At 40.0% G+C, this 18795-nt stretch overlaps 1 protein-coding gene across 22 annotated transcripts in view; it reads right to left on the bottom strand.

Moving 5' to 3' along the window:
- The window catches only part of LOC128698812 (carbohydrate sulfotransferase 11), a 211943-nt gene that overhangs the window by 8233 nt on the left and 184915 nt on the right, over positions 1-18795 (bottom strand). For all 22 annotated transcript variants that reach the window (XM_070097816.1, XM_070097815.1, XM_070097813.1 and 19 more), the window contains 2 exons: positions 16314-16575; positions 8429-8474 (listed from right to left, as the gene is read on the bottom strand). In XM_070097816.1, the coding sequence (XP_069953917.1) occupies positions 8429-8474; positions 16314-16575 (308 nt within the window). The remainder of the gene's footprint in view (positions 1-8428; positions 8475-16313; positions 16576-18795) is intronic.

An 18795-nucleotide genomic window follows, 5' to 3' on the forward strand; every position in this document is an offset into this window, starting at 1 on the left:
GTCAGGCCGTTTAGCCGTGCAGCTCCACCTGCAGTAGCAAGCCGATCCGCATCTGCCTACCTGCAGCAGCAAGCCACCGCAGCAAGAGCCACTGCAGCAGCAAGCCACCTGGGTAGCAGTGCCACCTGCAGTTGTTGCCATAGCAGTGCCACTCGCAGCAGCAAGCCATCTGCAGCAGGCAAGCCATCCGCAGCTGCTGTCCACTGCAGCAGCAAGCCACTGCAGCAGCAAGCCACCTGGGTAATAGCGTTACCGTAGTAGCGTTACCTGTAACATCGTCCACTGCAGCAGCAAGCCACCTGCAGCAAGGCTTGCCACTGCAATAGCTCCTTACTGCAGTAGTGTTACCTCGGTAATAGCAAGTTACCTGTAGTGGAGCAAACCGCAAGCAGTGTCCATGCAGCAACCTGTTACCATGCAGCAAGCAAGCAAGTAGTGTTACTGTAGCAGTGTTACTGTAGTAGTGTTACTGTAGCAGTGTTACTGTAGTAGTGTTACTGTAGCAGTGTTACTGTAGCAGTGTTACTGTAGTAGTGTTACTGTAGCAGTGTTACTGTAGCAGTGTTACTGTAGTAGTGTTACTGTAGCAGTGTTACTATAGTAGTGTTACTGTAGCAGTGTTACTATAGTAGTGTTACTGAAGCAGTGTTACTGTAGTAGAGTAATTATAGTAGAGTTACTGTAGTAGAATCAGTGCAGTAAAGTTACTGTAGTAGAATTACTGTAGCAGAATCAGTGTAGTAGAGTTACTGTAGTAGAACCAGTGTAGTAGAGTTACTGTAGTAGAATTACTGTAGCAGAATCAGCGTAGTAGAGTTACTGTAGTAGAATCAGTGTAGTAGAGTTACTGTAGTAGAATCACTGTAGTAGAGTTACTGTAGTAGAATCAGTGTAGTAGAGTTACTGTAGTAGAATCAGTGTAGTAGAGTTACTGTAGTAGAATCAGTGTAGTAGAGTTACTGTAGTAGAATCAGTGTAGTAGAGTTACTGTAGTAGAATCACTGTAGTAGAGTTACTGTAGTAGAATCACTGTAGTAGAGTTACTGTAGTAGAATCAGTGTAGTAGAGTTACTGTAGTAGAATCACTGTAGTAGAGTTACTGTAGTAAAATCACTGTAGTAGAATCAGTGTAGTAGAGTTACTGTAGTAGAATCAGTGTAGTAGAGTTGCTGTAGTAGAATCACTGTAGTAGAGTTACTGTAGTAAAATCACTGTAGTAGAATCAGTGTAGTAGAGTTACTGTAGTAGAATCACTGTAGTAGAGTTACTGTAGTAGAATCACTGTAGTAGAATCAGTGTAGTAGAGTTACTGTAGTAGAATCACTGTAGTAGAGTTACTGTAGTAGAATCAGTGTAGTAGAGTTACTGTAGTAGAATCAGTGTAGTAGAGTTACTGTAGTAGAATCAGTGTAGTAGAGTTACTGTTGTAGAATCAGTGTAGTAGAGTTTCTGTAGTAGAATCAGTGTAGTAGAGTTACTGTTGTAGAATCAGTGTAGTAGAGTTTCTGTAGTAGAATCATTGTAGTAGAGTTACTGTTGTAGAATCACTGTAGTAGAGTTACTGTAGTAGAATCAGTGTAGTAGAGTTACTGTAGTAGAATCACTGTAGTAGAGTTACTGTAGTAGAATCAGTGTAGTAGAGTTACTGTAGTAGAATCACTGTACTAGAGTTACTGTAGTAGAATCAGTGTAGTAGAGTTACTGTAGTAGAATCACTGTAGTAGAGTTACTGTAGTAGAATCACTGTACTAGAGTTACTGTAGTAGAATCACTGTACTAGAGTTACTGTAGTAGAATCAGTGTAGTAGAGTTACTGTAGTAGAATCACTGTAGTAGTGTTACTGTAGTAGAATCACTGTAGTAGAGTTACTGTAGTAGAATCACTGTACTAGAGTTACTGTAGTAGAATCACTGTACTAGAGTTACTGTAGTAGAATCACTGTACTAGAGTTACTGTAGTAGAATCAGTGTAGTAGAGTTACTGTAGTAGAATCACTGTAGTAGAGTTACTGTAGTAGAATCACTGTACTAGAGTTACTGTAGTAGAATCACTGTACTAGAGTTACTGTAGTAGAATCAGTGTAGTAGAGTTACTGTAGTAGAATCACTGTAGTAGAGTTACTGTAGTAGAATCACTGTACTAGAGTTACTGTAGTAGAATCACTGTAGTACAATCAGTGTAGCAGTGTTACTGTAGTAGAATCAGTGTAGTAGAGTTACTGTATTAGAGTTACTGTAGTAGAATCACTGTAGTAGAGTTACTGTAGTAGAATCACTGTACTAGAGTTACTGTAGTAGAATCACTGTACTAGAGTTACTGTAGTAGAATCACTGTAGTACAATCAGTGTTGCAGTGTTACTGTAGTAGAATCAGTGTAGTAGAGTTACTGTATTAGAGTTACTGTAGTAGAATCAGTGTAGTAGAGTTACTGTAGTAGAATCACTGTAGTAGAGTTACTGTAGTAGAATCAGTGTAGTGGAGTTACTGTAGTGGAGTTACTGTAGTAGAATCAGTGTAGTGGAGTTACTGTATTAGAGTTACTGTAGTAGAATCACTGTAGTGGAGTTACTGTAGTAGAATCAGTGTAGTGGAGTTACTGTATTAGAGTTACTGTAGTAGAATCACTGTAATAGAGTTACTGTAGTAGAATCACTGTAGTAGAGTTACTGTAGTAGAATCAGTGTAGTGGAGTTACTGTAGTGGAGTTACTGTAGTAGAATCAGTGTAGTGGAGTTACTGTAGTGGAGTTACTGTAGTAGAATCAGTGTAGTGGAGTTACTGTATTAGAGTTACTGTAGTAGAATCAGTGTAGTGGAGTTACTGTATTAGAGTTACTGTAGTAGAATCACTGTAGTAGAGTTACTGTATTAGAGTTACTGTAGTGGAATCAGTGTAGTAGAGTTACTGTAGCAGTTCCTACAGTACTGTATGTGCTGTGTGACTCAGGAGAGTGTACTCAGTGTACATAGATCAGGGTAGATGTTTACACTTAGAAAACGACAACATGTGTTAACACCCAGATACCAACTGATGTTATCACTTATGCAACAACAGGTGTTGTCGTTCTGCCAAACACAAGGGTTATTCTGTCAACATCAGATGTCATCATTCTTTCAATATAAGGTGTTATCATTCTCTCAACAACAGGTGTTATCACTCAGTTAATGACACGTGTATGCAGTTAAACAACAGGTGTTATAAGTCAGATCACGACAGGAGTTATCATTCAGCCCACCACAGGTGTTATCACTTTGTGCACGACAGATGTTATTACTCACGCCGCGATGGATGTTATCATACAGACGATAGATGTTATCACTCAGATCTTAACAGGTGTTATCATACAGACGATAGGTGTTATCACTCAGATCTTTAAAGGTGTAATCATTTTGACTACAGGTGTAATCACTCAACAAGTGTAATCACTCAGACAACAAGTGTTATCACTAAGATCACAGCATTTGTAATCACTCAGAGAACAGGTGTTATCATTCAGATAACAGGTGACATCACTCAGACCACAACAGGTGTTTTCACTCAGAAGATAAATGTTATCCCTAAGACGACAAATTTTATCAATCAGACGACAGGTGTCATTACTCAGACGACAGGTGTTATCATTCAGACTACAGGTGTTATCACTCAGACCACAGCAGGCGTTATCAGTCAGAAGACAAATGATATCCTTAAGACGACAGGAGTTATCCCAAAGAGGGACAGGTTTTATAACTCGGACGACAGGTTACATAACTCTGACATCAGGTGTTATCATCCAGACCACAACAGGTGTTATCATTCAGACCACAACAGGTGTTATCATTCAGACCACAACAGGTGTTATCATTCAGACCACAACAGGTGTTATCATTCAGACCACAACAGGTGTTATCATTCAGACCACAACAGGTGTTATCATTCAGACCACAACAGGTGTTATCATTCAGACCACAACAGGTGTTATCATTCAGACCACAACAGGTGTTGTCATTCAGACCACAACAGGTGTTATCATTCAGACCACAACAGGTGTTATCATTCAGACCACAACAGGTGTTATCATTCAGACCACAACAGGTGTTATCATTCAGACCACAACAGGTGTTATCATTCAGACCACAACAGGTGTTATCATTCAGACCACAACAGGTGTTATCATTCAGACCACAACAGGTGTTATCATTCAGACCACAACAGGTGTTATCATTCAGACCACAACAGGTGTTATCATTCAGACCACAACAGGTGTTATCATTCAGGCCACAACAGGTGTTATCATTCAGACCACAACAGGTGTTATCATTCAGACCACAACAGGTGTTATCGTTCAGACCACAACAGGTGTTATCATTCAGACCACAACAGGTGTTATCATTCAGACCACAACAGGTGTTATCATTCAGACCACAACAGGTGTTATCATTCAGACCACAACAGGTGTTATCATTCAGACCACAACAGGTGTTATCATTCAGACCACAACAGGTGTTATCATTCAGACCACAACAGGTGTTATCATTCAGACCACAACAGGTGTTATCATTCAGACCACAACAGGTGTTATCATTCAGACCACAACAGGTGTTATCATTCAGACCACAACAGGTGTTATCATTCAGACCACAACAGGTGTTATCATTCAGACCACAACAGGTGTTATCATTCAGACCACAACAGGTGTTATCATTCAGACCACAACAGGTGTTATCATTCAGACCACAACAGGTGTTATCATTCAGACCACAACAGGTGTTATCATTCAGACCACAACAGGTGTTATCATTCAGACCACAACAGGTGTTATCATTCAGACCACAACAGGTGTTATCATTCAGACCACAACAGGTGTTATCATTCAGACCACAACAGGTGTTATCATTCAGACCACAACAGGTGTTATCATTCAGACCACAACAGGTGTTATCGTTCAGACCACAACAGGTGTTATCATTCAGACCACAACAGGTGTTATCATTCAGACCACAACAGGTGTTATCAGGTGTTATCATTCAGACCACAACAGGTGTTATCGTTCAGACCACAACAGGTGTTATCATTCAGACCACAACAGGTGTTATCATTCAGACCACAACAGGTGTTATCATTCAGACCACAACAGGTGTTATCATTCAGACCACAACAGGTGTTATCATTCAGACCAGAACAGGTGTTATCATTCAGACCACAACAGGTGTTATCGTTCAGACCACAACAGGTGTTATCATTCAGACCACAACAGGTGTTATCATTCAGACCACAACAGGTGTTATCGTTCAGACCACAACAGGTGTTATCATTCAGACCACAACAGGTGTTATCATTCAGACCACAACAGGTGTTATCATTCAGACCAAAACAGGTGTTATCATTCAGACCACAACAGGTGTTATCGTTCAGACCACAACAGGTGTTATCATTCAGACCACAACAGGTGTTATCATTCAGACCACAACAGGTGTTATCATTCAGACCACAACAGGTGTTATCATTCAGACCACAACAGGTGTTATCATTCAGACCACAACAGGTGTTATCATTCAGACCACAACAGGTGTTATCGTTCAGACCACAACAGGTGTTATCATTCAGACCACAACAGGTGTTATCATTCAGACCACAACAGGTGTTATCATTCAGACCACAACAGGTGTTATCATTCAGACCACAACAGGTGTTATCATTCAGACCACAACAGGTGTTATCATTCAGACCACAACAGGTGTTATCATTCAGACCACAACAGGTGTTATCATTCAGACCACAACAGGTGTTATCATTCAGACCACAACAGGTGTTATCATTCAGACCACAACAGGTGTTATCATTCAGACCACAACAGGTGTTATCATTCAGACCACAACAGGTGTTATCATTCAGACCACAACAGGTGTTATCATTCAGACCACAACAGGTGTTATCATTCAGACCACAGCAGGTGTTATCATTCAGACCACAACAGGTGTTATCGTTCAGACCACAGCAGGTGTTATCATTCAGACCACAACAGGTGTTATCATTCAGACCACAACAGGTGTTATCATTCAGACCACAACAGGTGTTATCATTCAGACCACAACAGGTGTTATCATTCAGACCACAACAGGTGTTATCATTCAGACCACAACAGGTGTTATCATTCAGACCACAACAGGTGTTATCATTCAGACCACAACAGGTGTTATCATTCAGACCACAACAGGTGTTATCATTCAGACCACAACAGGTGTTATCATTCAGACCACAACAGGTGTTATCATTCAGACCACAACAGGTGTTATCATTCAGACCACAACAGGTGTTATCATTCAGACCACAACAGGTGTTATCATTCAGACCACAACAGGTGTTATCATTCAGACCACAACAGGTGTTATCATTCAGACCACAACAGGTGTTATCATTCAGACCACAACAGGTGTTATCATTCAGACCACAACAGGTGTTATCATTCAGACCACAACAGGTGTTATCATTCAGACCACAACAGGTGTTATCGTTCAGACCACAACAGGTGTTATCATTCAGACCACAACAGGTGTTATTCAGACCACAACAGGTGTTATCATTCAGACCACAACAGGTGTTATCATTCAGACCACAACAGGTGTTATCATTCAGACCACAACAGGTGTTATCATTCAGACCACAACAGGTGTTATCATTCAGACCACAACAGGTGTTATCATTCAGACCACAACAGGTGTTATCATTCAGACCACAACAGGTGTTATCATTCAGACCACAACAGGTGTTATCATTCAGACCACAACAGGTGTTATCATTCAGACCACAACAGGTGTTATCATTCAGACCACAACAGGTGTTATCATTCAGACCACAACAGGTGTTATCATTCAGACCACAACAGGTGTTATCATTCAGACCACAACAGGTGTTATCGTTCAGACCACAACAGGTGTTATCATTCAGACCAAAACAGGTGTTATCATTCAGACCACAACAGGTGTTATCGTTCAGACCACAACAGGTGTTATCATTCAGACCACAACAGGTGTTATCATTCAGACCACAACAGGTGTTATCATTCAGACCACAACAGGTGTTATCATTCAGACCACAACAGGTGTTATCATTCAGACCACAACAGGTGTTATCATTCAGACCACAACAGGTGTTATCGTTCAGACCACAACAGGTGTTATCATTCAGACCACAACAGGTGTTGTCATTCAGACCACAACAGGTGTTATCATTCAGACCACAACAGGTGTTATCATTCAGACCACAACAGGTGTTATCATTCAGACCACAACAGGTGTTATCATTCAGACCACAACAGGTGTTATCATTCAGACCACAACAGGTGTTATCGTTCAGACCACAACAGGTGTTATCATTCAGACCACAACAGGTGTTATCATTCAGACCACAACTGGTGTTATCATTCAGACCACAACAGGTGTTATCATTCAGACCACAACAGGTGTTATCATTCAGACCAAAACAGGTGTTATCATTCAGACCACAACAGGTGTTATCGTTCAGACCACAACAGGTGTTATCATTCAGACCACAACAGGTGTTATCATTCAGACCACAACAGGTGTTATCATTCAGACCACAACAGGTGTTATCATTCAGACCAAAACAGGTGTTATCATTCAGACCACAACAGGTGTTATCGTTCAGACCACAACAGGTGTTATCATTCAGACCACAACAGGTGTTATCATTCAGACCACAACAGGTGTTATCGTTCAGACCACAACAGGTGTTATCATTCAGACCACAACAGGTGTTATCATTCAGACCACAACTGGTGTTATCATTCAGACCACAACAGGTGTTATCATTCAGACCACAACAGGTGTTATCATTCAGACCAAAACAGGTGTTATCATTCAGACCACAACAGGTGTTATCGTTCAGACCACAACAGGTGTTATCATTCAGACCACAACAGGTGTTATCATTCAGACCACAACAGGTGTTATCATTCAGACCACAACAGGTGTTATCATTCAGACCACAAGAGGTGTTGTCATTCAGACCACAACAGGTGTTATCATTCAGACCACAACAGGTGTTATCATTCAGACCACAACAGGTGTTATCATTCAGACCACATCAGGTGTTATCATTCAGACCACAACAGGTGTTATCGTTCAGACCACAACAGGTGTTATCATTCAGACCACCACAGGTGTTATCATTCAGACCACAACAGGTGTTATCATTCAGACCACAACAGGTGTTATCATTCAGACCACAACAGGTGTTATCGTTCAGACCACAACAGGTGTTATCATTCAGACCACAACAGGTGTTATCATTCAGACCACAACAGGTGTTATCATTCAGACCACAACAGGTGTTATCGTTCAGACCACAACAGGTGTTATCATTCAGACCACAACAGGTGTTATCACAGACCAAGACAGCTGTAATTACTGAGATAAGGAGACATACTTGAAGTGTTGATGATGTAGTTGGCGTCTTCCCTCAGCGTCTCTACCTGTGAAGACACAGACGATCAGTTCTTCTTTTCTGTTCTTCACTCAGTCAGTTCTACTTGTTCTTCACTCAGTCAGTTCTACTTGTTCTTCACTCAGTCAGTTCTACTTGTTCTTCACTCAGTCAGTTCTACTTGTTCTTCACTCAGTCAGTTCTACTTGTTCTTCACTCAGTCAGTTCTACTCGTTCTTCACTCAGTCAGTTCTACTTGTTCTTCACTCAGTCAGTTCTACTTGTTATTCACTCAGTTCTACTTGTTCTTCACTCAGTCAGTTCTACTTGTTATTCACTCAGTCAGTTCTACTTGTTCTTTACTCAGTCAGTTCTACTTGTTCTTCACTCAGTCAGCTCTACTTGTTCTTCACTCAGTCAGCTCTACTTGTTCTTCACTCAGTCAGTTCTACTTGTTCTTCACTCAGTCAGTTCTACTTGTTCTTCACTCAGTCAGTTCTACTTGTTCTTCACTCAGTCAGTTCTACTTGTTCTTCACTCAGTCAGTTCTACTTGTTATTCACTCAGTCAGTTCTACTTGTTCTTCACTCAGTCAGTTCTACTTGTTATTCACTCAGTCAGTTCTACTTGTTCTTCACTCAGTCAGTTCTACTTGTTCTTCACTCAGTCAGCTCTACTTGTTCTTCACTCAGTCAGTTCTACTTGTTCTTCACTCAGTCAGTTCTACTTGTTCTTCACTCAGTCAGTTCTACTTGTTCTTCACTCAGTCAGTTCTACTTGTTCTTCACTCAGTCAGTTCTACTTGTTCTTCACTCAGTCAGTTCTACTCGTTCTTCACTCAGTCAGTTCTACTTGTTCTTCACTCAGTCAGTTCTACTTGTTATTCACTCAGTCAGTTCTACTTGTTCTTCACTCAGTCAGTTCTACTTGTTATTCACTCAGTCAGTTCTACTCGTTCTTCACTCAGTCAGTTCTACTTGTTCTTCACTCAGTCAGTTCTACTTGTTCTTCAGTCAGTCAGTTCTACTTGTTATTCACTCAGTCAGTTCTACTTGTTCTTCACTCAGTCAGTTCTACTTGTTCTTCACTCAGTCAGTTCTACTTGTTCTTCACTCAGTCAGTTCTACTTGTTCTTCACTCAGTCAGTTCTACTTGGTCTTCACTCAGTCAGTTCTACTTCTTGTTCTTCACTCAGTCAGTTCTACTTCTTGTTCTTCACTCAGTCAGTTCTACTACGTGTTCTTCACTCAGTTCTACTACTTGTTCTTCACTCAGTCAGTTCTACTTCTTGTTCTTCACTCAGTCAGTTCTACTACTTGTTCTTCACTCAGTCAGTTCTACTACTTGTTCTTCACTCAGTCAGTTCTACTTCTTGTTCTTCACTCAGTCAGTTCTACTACTTGTTCTTCACTCAGTCAGTTCTACTACTTGTTCTTCACTCAGTCAGTTCTACTACTTGTTCTTCACTCAGTCAGTTCTACTACTTGTTCTTCACTCAGTCAGTTCTACTACTTGTTCTTCACTCAGTCAGTTCTACTACTTGTTCTTCACTCAGTCAGTTCTACTACTTGTTCTTCACTCAGTCAGTTCTACTACTTGTACTTCACTCAGTCAGTTCTACTACTTGTTCTTCACTCAGTCAGTTCTACTACTTGTTCTTCACTCAGTCAGTTCTACTAGTTCTTCACTCAGTCAGTTCTACTACTTGTTCTTCACTCAGTTCTACTTGTTCTTCACTCAGTCAGTTCTACTACTTGTTCTTCACTCAGTCAGTTCTACTACTTGTTCTTTACTCAGTCAGTTCTACTTCTTGTTCTTCACTCAGTCAGTTCTACTACTTGTTCTTCACTCAGTCAGTTCTACTTCTTGTTCTTCACTCAGTCAGTTCTACTACTTGTTCTTCACTCAGTCAGTTCTACTTCTTGTTCTTCACTCAGTCAGTTCTACTACTTGTTCTTCACTCAGTCAGTTCTACTTCTTGTTCTTCACTCAGTCAGTTCTACTACTTGTTCTTCACTCAGTCAGTTCTACTACTTGTTCTTCACTCAGTCAGTTCTACTTCTTGTTCTTCACTCAGTCAGTTCTACTACTTGTTCTTCACTCAGTCAGTTCTACTTCTTGTTCTTCACTCAGTCAGTTCTACTACTTGTTCTTCACTCAGTCAGTTCTACTTCTTGTTCTTCACTCAGTCAGTTCTACTACTTGTTCTTCACTCAGTCAGTTCTACTACTTGTTCTTCACTCAGTCAGTTCTACTTCTTGTTCTTCACTCAGTCAGTTCTACTACTTGTTCTTCACTCAGTCAGTTCTACTTCTTGTTCTTCACTCAGTCAGTTCTACTACTTGTTCTTCACTCAGTCAGTTCTACTTCTTGTTCTTTACTCTGTCAGTTCCACTTCTTGTTCTTCACTCAGTCAGTTCTACTTCTTGTTCTTTACTCAGTCAGTTCTACTACTTGTTCTTCACTCAGTTCTACTTGTTCTTAACTCAGTTCTACTTGTTCTTCACTCAGTTCTACTTGTTCTTCACTCAGTCAGTTCTACTACTTGTTCTTCACTCAGTCAGTTCTACTACTTGTTCTTCACTCAGTTCTACTTGTTCTTCACTCAGTCAGTTCTACTACTTGTTCTTCACTCAGTTCTACTTGTTCTTCACTCAGTTCTACTTGTTCTTCACTCAGTCAGTTCTACTACTTGTTCTTCACTCAGTCAGTTCTACTACTTGTTCTTCACTCAGTTCTACTTGTTCTTCACTCAGTCAGTTCTACTACTTGTTCTTCACTCAGTCAGTTCTACTACTTGTTCTTCACTCAGTTCTACTTGTTCTTCACTCAGTTCTACTTGTTCTTCACTCAGTCAGTTCTACTACTTGTTCTTCACTCAGTCAGTTCTACTACTTGTTCTTCACTCAGTCAGTTCTACTACTTGTTCTTCACTCAGTTCTACTTGTTCTTCACTCAGTCAGTTCTACTACTTGTTCTTCACTCAGTCAGTTCTACTACTTGTTCTTCACTCAGTTCTACTTGTTCTTCACTCAGTTCTACTTGTTCTTCACTCAGTTCTACTTGTTCTTCACTCAGTCAGTTCTACTACTTGTTCTTCACTCAGTCAGTTCTACTACTTGTTCTTCACTCAGTTCTACTTGTTCTTTTCTCAGTCAGTTCTACTACTTGTTCTTCACTCAGTCAGTTCTACTACTAGTTCTTCACTCAGTTCTACTTGTTATTAACTCAGTGTTCTTCTACTTGTTCTTCACTCAGGCAGTTCTACTACTTGTTCTTCACTCAGTCAGTTCTACTACTTGTTCTTCACTCAGTCAGTTCTACTACTTGTTCTTCACTCAGTCAGTTCTACTTCTTGTTCTTTACTCAGTCAGTTCTACTTCTTGTTCTTCACTCAGTCAGTTCTACTACTTGTTCTTCACTCAGTTCTACTTGTTCTTCACTCAGTCAGTTCTACTACTTGTTCTTCACTCAGTCAGTTCTACTACTTGTTCTTTACTCAGTCAGTTCTACTTCTTGTTCTTCACTCAGTCAGTTCTACTACTTGTTCTTCACTCAGTCAGTTCTACTTCTTGTTCTTCACTCAGTCAGTTCTACTACTTGTTCTTCACTCAGTCAGTTCTACTTCTTGTTCTTCACTCAGTCAGTTCTACTACTTGTTCTTCACTCAGTCAGTTCTACTTCTTGTTCTTCACTCAGTCAGTTCTACTACTTGTTCTTCACTCAGTCAGTTCTACTACTTGTTCTTCACTCAGTCAGTTCTACTTCTTGTTCTTCACTCAGTCAGTTCTACTACTTGTTCTTCACTCAGTCAGTTCTACTTCTTGTTCTTCACTCAGTCAGTTCTACTACTTGTTCTTGACTCAGTCAGTTCTACTTCTTGTTCTTCACTCAGTCAGTTCTACTACTTGTTCTTCACTCAGTCAGTTCTACTACTTGTTCTTCACTCAGTCAGTTCTACTTCTTGTTCTTCACTCAGTCAGTTCTACTACTTGTTCTTCACTCAGTCAGTTCTACTTCTTGTTCTTCACTCAGTCAGTTCTACTACTTGTTCTTCACTCAGTCAGTTCTACTTCTTGTTCTTTACTCAGTCAGTTCTACTTCTTGTTCTTCACTCAGTCAGTTCTACTTCTTGTTCTTTACTCAGTCAGTTCTACTACTTGTTCTTCACTCAGTTCTACTTGTTCTTCACTCAGTTCTACGTGTTCTTCACTCAGTTCTACTTGTTCTTCACTCAGTTCTACTTGTTCTTCACTCAGTCAGTTCTACTACTTGTTCTTCACTCAGTTACTTCTACTACTTGTTCTTCACTCAGTTCTACTTGTTCTTCACTCAGTCAGTTCTACTACTTGTTCTTCACTCAGTCAGTTCTACTACTTGTTCTTCACTCAGTTCTACTTGTTCTTCACTCAGTTCTACTTGTTCTTCACTCAGTCAGTTCTACTACTTGTTCTTCACTCAGTCAGTTCTACTACTTGTTCTTCACTCAGTCAGTTCTACTACTTGTTCTTCACTCAGTTCTACTTGTTCTTCACTCAGTCAGTTCTACTACTTGTTCTTCACTCAGTCAGTTCTACTACTTGTTCTTCACTCAGTTCTACTTGTTCTTCACTCAGTTCTACTTGTTCTTCACTCAGTTCTACTTGTTCTTCACTCAGTCAGTTCTACTACTTGTTCTTCACTCAGTCAGTTCTACTACTTGTTCTTCACTCAGTTCTACTTGTTCTTTACTCAGTCAGTTCTACTACTTGTTCTTCACTCAGTCAGTTCTACTACTAGTTCTTCACTCAGTTCTACTTGTTCTTCACTCAGTTCTACTTGTTCTTCACTCAGTTCTACTTGTTCTTCACTCAGTCAGTTCTACTACTTGTTCTTCACTCAGTCAGTTCTACTACTTGTTCTTCACTCAGTTCTACTTGTTCTTCACTCAGTCAGTTCTACTTCTTGTTCTTTACTCAGTCAGTTCTACTACTTGTTCTTCACTCAGTTCTACTTGTTCTTCACTCAGTTCTACTTGTTCTTTACTCAGTCAGTTCTACTACTTGTTCTTCACTCAGTCAGTTCTACTACTTGTTCTTCACTCAGTACTACTTGTTCTTCACTCAGTCAGTTCTTCTACATGTTCTTCACTCAGTCAGTTCTACCTCTTGTTCTTCACTCAGTTCTACTACTTGTTCTTCACTCAGTCAGTTCTACTACTTGTTCTTCACTCAGTCAGTTCTACTACTTGTTCTTCACTCAGTCAGTTCTACTACTTGTTCTTCACTCAGTCAGTTCTACTACTTGTTCTTCACTCAGTCAGTTCTACTTCTTGTTCTTCACTCAGTCAGTTCTACTTCTTGTTCTTCACTCAGTCAGTTCTACTACTTGTTCTTCACTCAGTCAGTTCTACTTCTTGTTCTTCACTCAGTCAGTTCTACTACTTTTTCGTCACTCAGTCAGTTCTACTACTTGTTCTTCACTCAGTCAGTTCTACTACTTGTTCTTCACTCAGTCAGTTCTACTTCTTGTTCTTCACTCAGTCAGTTCTACTTCTTGTTCTTCACTCAGTCAGTTCTACTTCTTGTTCTTCACTCAGTCAGTTCTACTACTTGTTCTTCACTCAGTTCTACTACTTGGTCTGCGCTCAGTTCTACTACGTGTTCTTCACTCAGTTCTACTACTTGTTCTTCACTCAGTCAGTTCTACTTCTTGTTCTTCACTCAGTCAGTTCTACTACTTGTTCTGCGCTCAGTTCTACTGCGTGTTCTTCACTCAGTTCTACTACTAGTTCTTCACTCAGTAAGTTCTACTACTTGCTCTTCACTCATTTCTACTTCTTGTTCTTCACACAGTCAGTTCTGCTACTTGTTCTTCACTTCTACTGTAGACAGCCTGTACTGTCTGCACAGACAGCCTTTGCTGTCTGCCAGCTTAGTTCATATTTCGCGGCATTTAAATCTTGTGTAATATGTCGCCGTGTGGATGCCAGATCCTATATGTACCCAGGTCCTCCACCATTGCCAAAGGAGCATGTACAATTAGTGAAACCATTTGATGTAACAGGTGTAGACTATAGTGGTTCAATAATTTTAACAGGTACTTCAGATGGTGTTCCACTGAAAGTGTATGTATGATTGTTCACTTGTACTGCTACTAGGGCAGTTCATTTAGAAGTGGCTCAGGACTTGTCTGCAGAACAGTTTATACAGCTGTTTCGAAAATTTGCAGCTAGGAGATCCTGTCCGAGATTGATGATTTCGGATAATGCAGGTGCTCAACACTTGATAGAATTAAATAATAGTAACGATGTTCAATCTCTGTTAACCCAGCGAGGGTGTACCTGGAAATTTAATACTCCTAGAGCCCCTTGGCAGGGGGGGCTGTACGAAAAACTGATAGGCACAGTGAAGAGGTGTCTCCGTAAAGTACTACACCGGAAGAGAATTAATTTGGAAGAATTCCGTTCAGTGTTAGTGGAGGCGGAGAATCGTATAAATAATAGGCCTCTCTCGTACATGAGTGATACACCTGATGCAGATGTATTAACACCTTCTCACCTAATATGTGGATGGAAATTGGAAGCTGCCCCTGTCTATAGAAATAATCCTGAAGAAAGTGATGAAGATTACAATGACGCGGCATTGTGATAAATTTAAAATGTTAAATAAAGTAATTGATCATTGGTCTAATGTGTGGCATAAGAAATGTCTTCTTACACTACGTGAACACTTTTATGGTGCGACAGAGGCAGTAAATCGACAGAACATTCAACCAGGTGACATTGTGTTAATTGACACTGAACAACATCGAACATTGTGGCCTCTGGGCAGAGTATTGATATTGTACCCAGATGCACAAGGTGTTGTCCGGAATGTCAAAGTGTTGTGTCGTGGCCAGGAAAGTTTATGCACAATTAATAAATTGATTCCCTTGGAATTAAATGGCATTCAATCAAATGTAAATGAAAATCTAAGGGAAAGTGACATGAGTGATACGGAAGGTAACGCTGACCAAGTGATGCAGGAAGATGAAATCGTAGTAAGACCTACTAGGAGAACAGCCACTCAAGCCAGAACCAGCTGGAATCATCTCCTAAAGGAAGGAGTAATTTGAGTTGTTTAGCAACGATCTCCACCCTGCCACAGTGTGCAAAATATATAGTATATTTTCCGAAAATATTGTATTTGTATGTAAATTAATAAAATATATTGTATTTAATAAAAATTATATTATAAAAAATGGGAAACTCGGCGCTTGTGCGGACGAGCGGAGACTCTCCATTGTGTTTTGAATGAGCCAAGAAAACGTTAGTGAAAATAAGAAGAATTTTTGACGCTCTAGAGGTTATATTGGGCTTACACCTCTCAAATAGGAGCCGAAATTGTTGGATGTGCCTTTCTGCATAATTTGAGCATTAAACCAATGTACAGGACAGCTCCAGGAACCTCAGATAAGCTATTTAAATTATGTTTGTAATTCTGGCCAGTGTTATCATCATAAATTTAGTTAGATGGAGGTTTTAGAGTATTATACACAGTAATCTCCAGACTAATTGGTGAGTGTTATGATTATAAATTCTCCTTCTGTTATATGAAAGTGTATATGTAATCATTATTTATTTTAATATACAATCCACAAAAATTATAATAATTTTACCAGAATTCCTGGTGTGTATGTACATATCATTTGCAAATAATATAGGTCTAGAGTAATTTGTGGAGAGATAGATGGTAGGTATCGAAGGGGGACATTTTTGCGACCTAGGTGCCCTAAAAAATTCCTACTTGTCTCTGTAACTTTGACAAATAATAATTATCTTTGTTACCATTTACTTGTATGTATGCAATGAGATTCATCCAGATAAATGTAAATTTTCCATACACATTATACAATGAAGCTTAGGCACCTTAGCGAGAACGGTGAAGTCTACGAGGCAGGGGGTGCAGAAGGACGACTGTGGGATCCAGTGCATATCGATGGTCTTGCCACTGGCTACCTCGTCCAACACCCACTGTACAAACTGACTGAACGATGGAGAGACAGAATTCTTGGGAGGTTTCTTCCCGTTGGTGGCCGCCCTCGGCACGGGGGGACCCAGCTTCTTGTATTTCGAGTATATGGACGAGAACAATTTCTTGTATATCGGATTACCATTGAGGATTTTGTTCCTGGGGAAGAAATAATGTTGGAGTGAGAAGGCACTATGAAGGTATGGAAAAAAAGAAGCACACTTTACAAGGAGTCAAGATGCAACAAGATGCAACAAGATGCAACAGAGAAGAGGCACAACACCGCCATTCACACCACAACCACCACCACTTCCATAAACACTATTTCGCCACTACCACAACCACAATTTCCACCACCAATAAACAACACCATAACTTCTACCAACACTTTTTCCACCGTCAATTTCACCATTACCAGTTCCACCAATACCAATTTTCCACTACCATTTCGGCTACCACCACCATTTCCACCAACACCATTTCCACCAACACCGTTTCCTCCAACACGAATTTCACCAATACCGCTTATACTTCCACTACCAACACAAACAACTTCCATTTTAACTACTATTATTCTTGCTACCAACACCAACAATTTCGCTACCACTTACCTCATCATTTTAACGACTTTCACTAACAACTTACACTAACAACTTACACTAACAACATACGCTAACAACTTACACTAACAACATACGCTAACAACTTACACTAACAACATACGCTAACAACTTACACTAACAACATACGCTAACAACTTACACTCACAACTAACACTAACAACTTAGCTGCCACGCAAAACACCTAAATTGAAGCCTTAATAAATATAGACCACTAACAATCACTGCGCACCAACCACCACAATCATTCATACAAACACACAGTTGTTACAACCATCACACCCATCAACCAAACACTTAAGTGTGACAACCATTACATGCATTCACCCTAAACTAAAAGTTAATTACAACAATCACAAACATCCACAAGTGTTACAACTTCCACAATCATCCACACAAGCACACGTGTCACAACCATCTACATAAGTGTCACACCTATCCACCCAAACACAGGTGTCACAACCATCCACACAAACACACAAGTGTCACAATCATCCACACAAACACACAAGTGTCACAACCATTCACACAGGCACACAAGTGTCACAAACTTCCAAACGAATTCCTAAGTATCACAGTCATCCAAACAAACACACGTGTCACAACCATCCAAACATAGTAATGTCAGAATCATCCAAATACACAAGTGTCACAACCACCCACATAAACCCACAGGTGTCAAAATAAGGAGGGAAGAGTAAAGGGACTGCCCACAAGAGAAGCAGAGTGAGAGACTTGATGAAAGCTGGTAGAGATGGAGACCACAACTTTAGAACAAGAACAGAAATTGGAGGAGAAAATCATAGAACTCTGAGAGACTACAAAAAAAAAAAATAAGTACAGAAGATGCTAGGAAAAGAGAGGAAAGTGTAATAAATGACGTAAAGAAATTGATATAGTAAAGAGGACGACTAAGGTGATAGACCAGGAGCAGAGTAAGCAGCAAGAAGAGAAAGTAAAGGAAATATACAATTGACATTTGCCAGGCAGTTGAAGACGAGAGAGAGGAAGGTGTGTAGACCATATTAAACACTGAATAATTGGAAAGCAGAGAACACTAATATAAGACCGGACAATGGGGAACTGGAGTACAGACTAATTATTGTCTTTGATTTAAATAATAAAAAAAACAAGAACCTTAGAAGAAACTAAATAAAAAGGAAAAAATAAAAAATCCAGAGAAGATGAGAGAGATATAAATATTGAATGTAATAATCCAAATATTGTTCATGGAGAGAAGTATATTTTAGAAGAATACAAGTTCATTGCAAATTCATTTTTCAAAGGCATAAAATGAGAGCATAATGATGAGGAGGAAGACATGGAGAAGATCCTACAAGTTTGTTATTCTATCTATTAAAAAAGTCGGTTCTCTGAACCATTCATCTACAATCCTGTCAGACACTGCAACTTCTTGGGATTTTAATACTTGGGAATTCTTCGCTTGCCTAACCCTTGGGCACGACCTACTTCCTTATTGAAGAAATGTGACACCACCTACGACTGCTGCACCTCTCCTGCCTACGGTTTATAAGCTCCTTCTCCGCACGTATGCCGTATTCTATTCAAGATTGATGGACTGACCACATCGACTCAAGGTTGAGGGACTGATTACCTCATTCTCCTCCTGTTCTTCAAGATTCTCCTTTGTATGGACTGATGAAGCCACTGTGTGGCGAAACGTTTCCTCAGTAGAGATACCCAAGAGTTGCACATGTGTCTAATTTATCATACCTAACTGTTGCACATGTGTTTTATC

This window comes from Cherax quadricarinatus, chromosome 59, assembly GCF_038502225.1.
Source record: "Cherax quadricarinatus isolate ZL_2023a chromosome 59, ASM3850222v1, whole genome shotgun sequence".
Taxonomy (NCBI): domain Eukaryota; kingdom Metazoa; phylum Arthropoda; class Malacostraca; order Decapoda; family Parastacidae; genus Cherax; species Cherax quadricarinatus.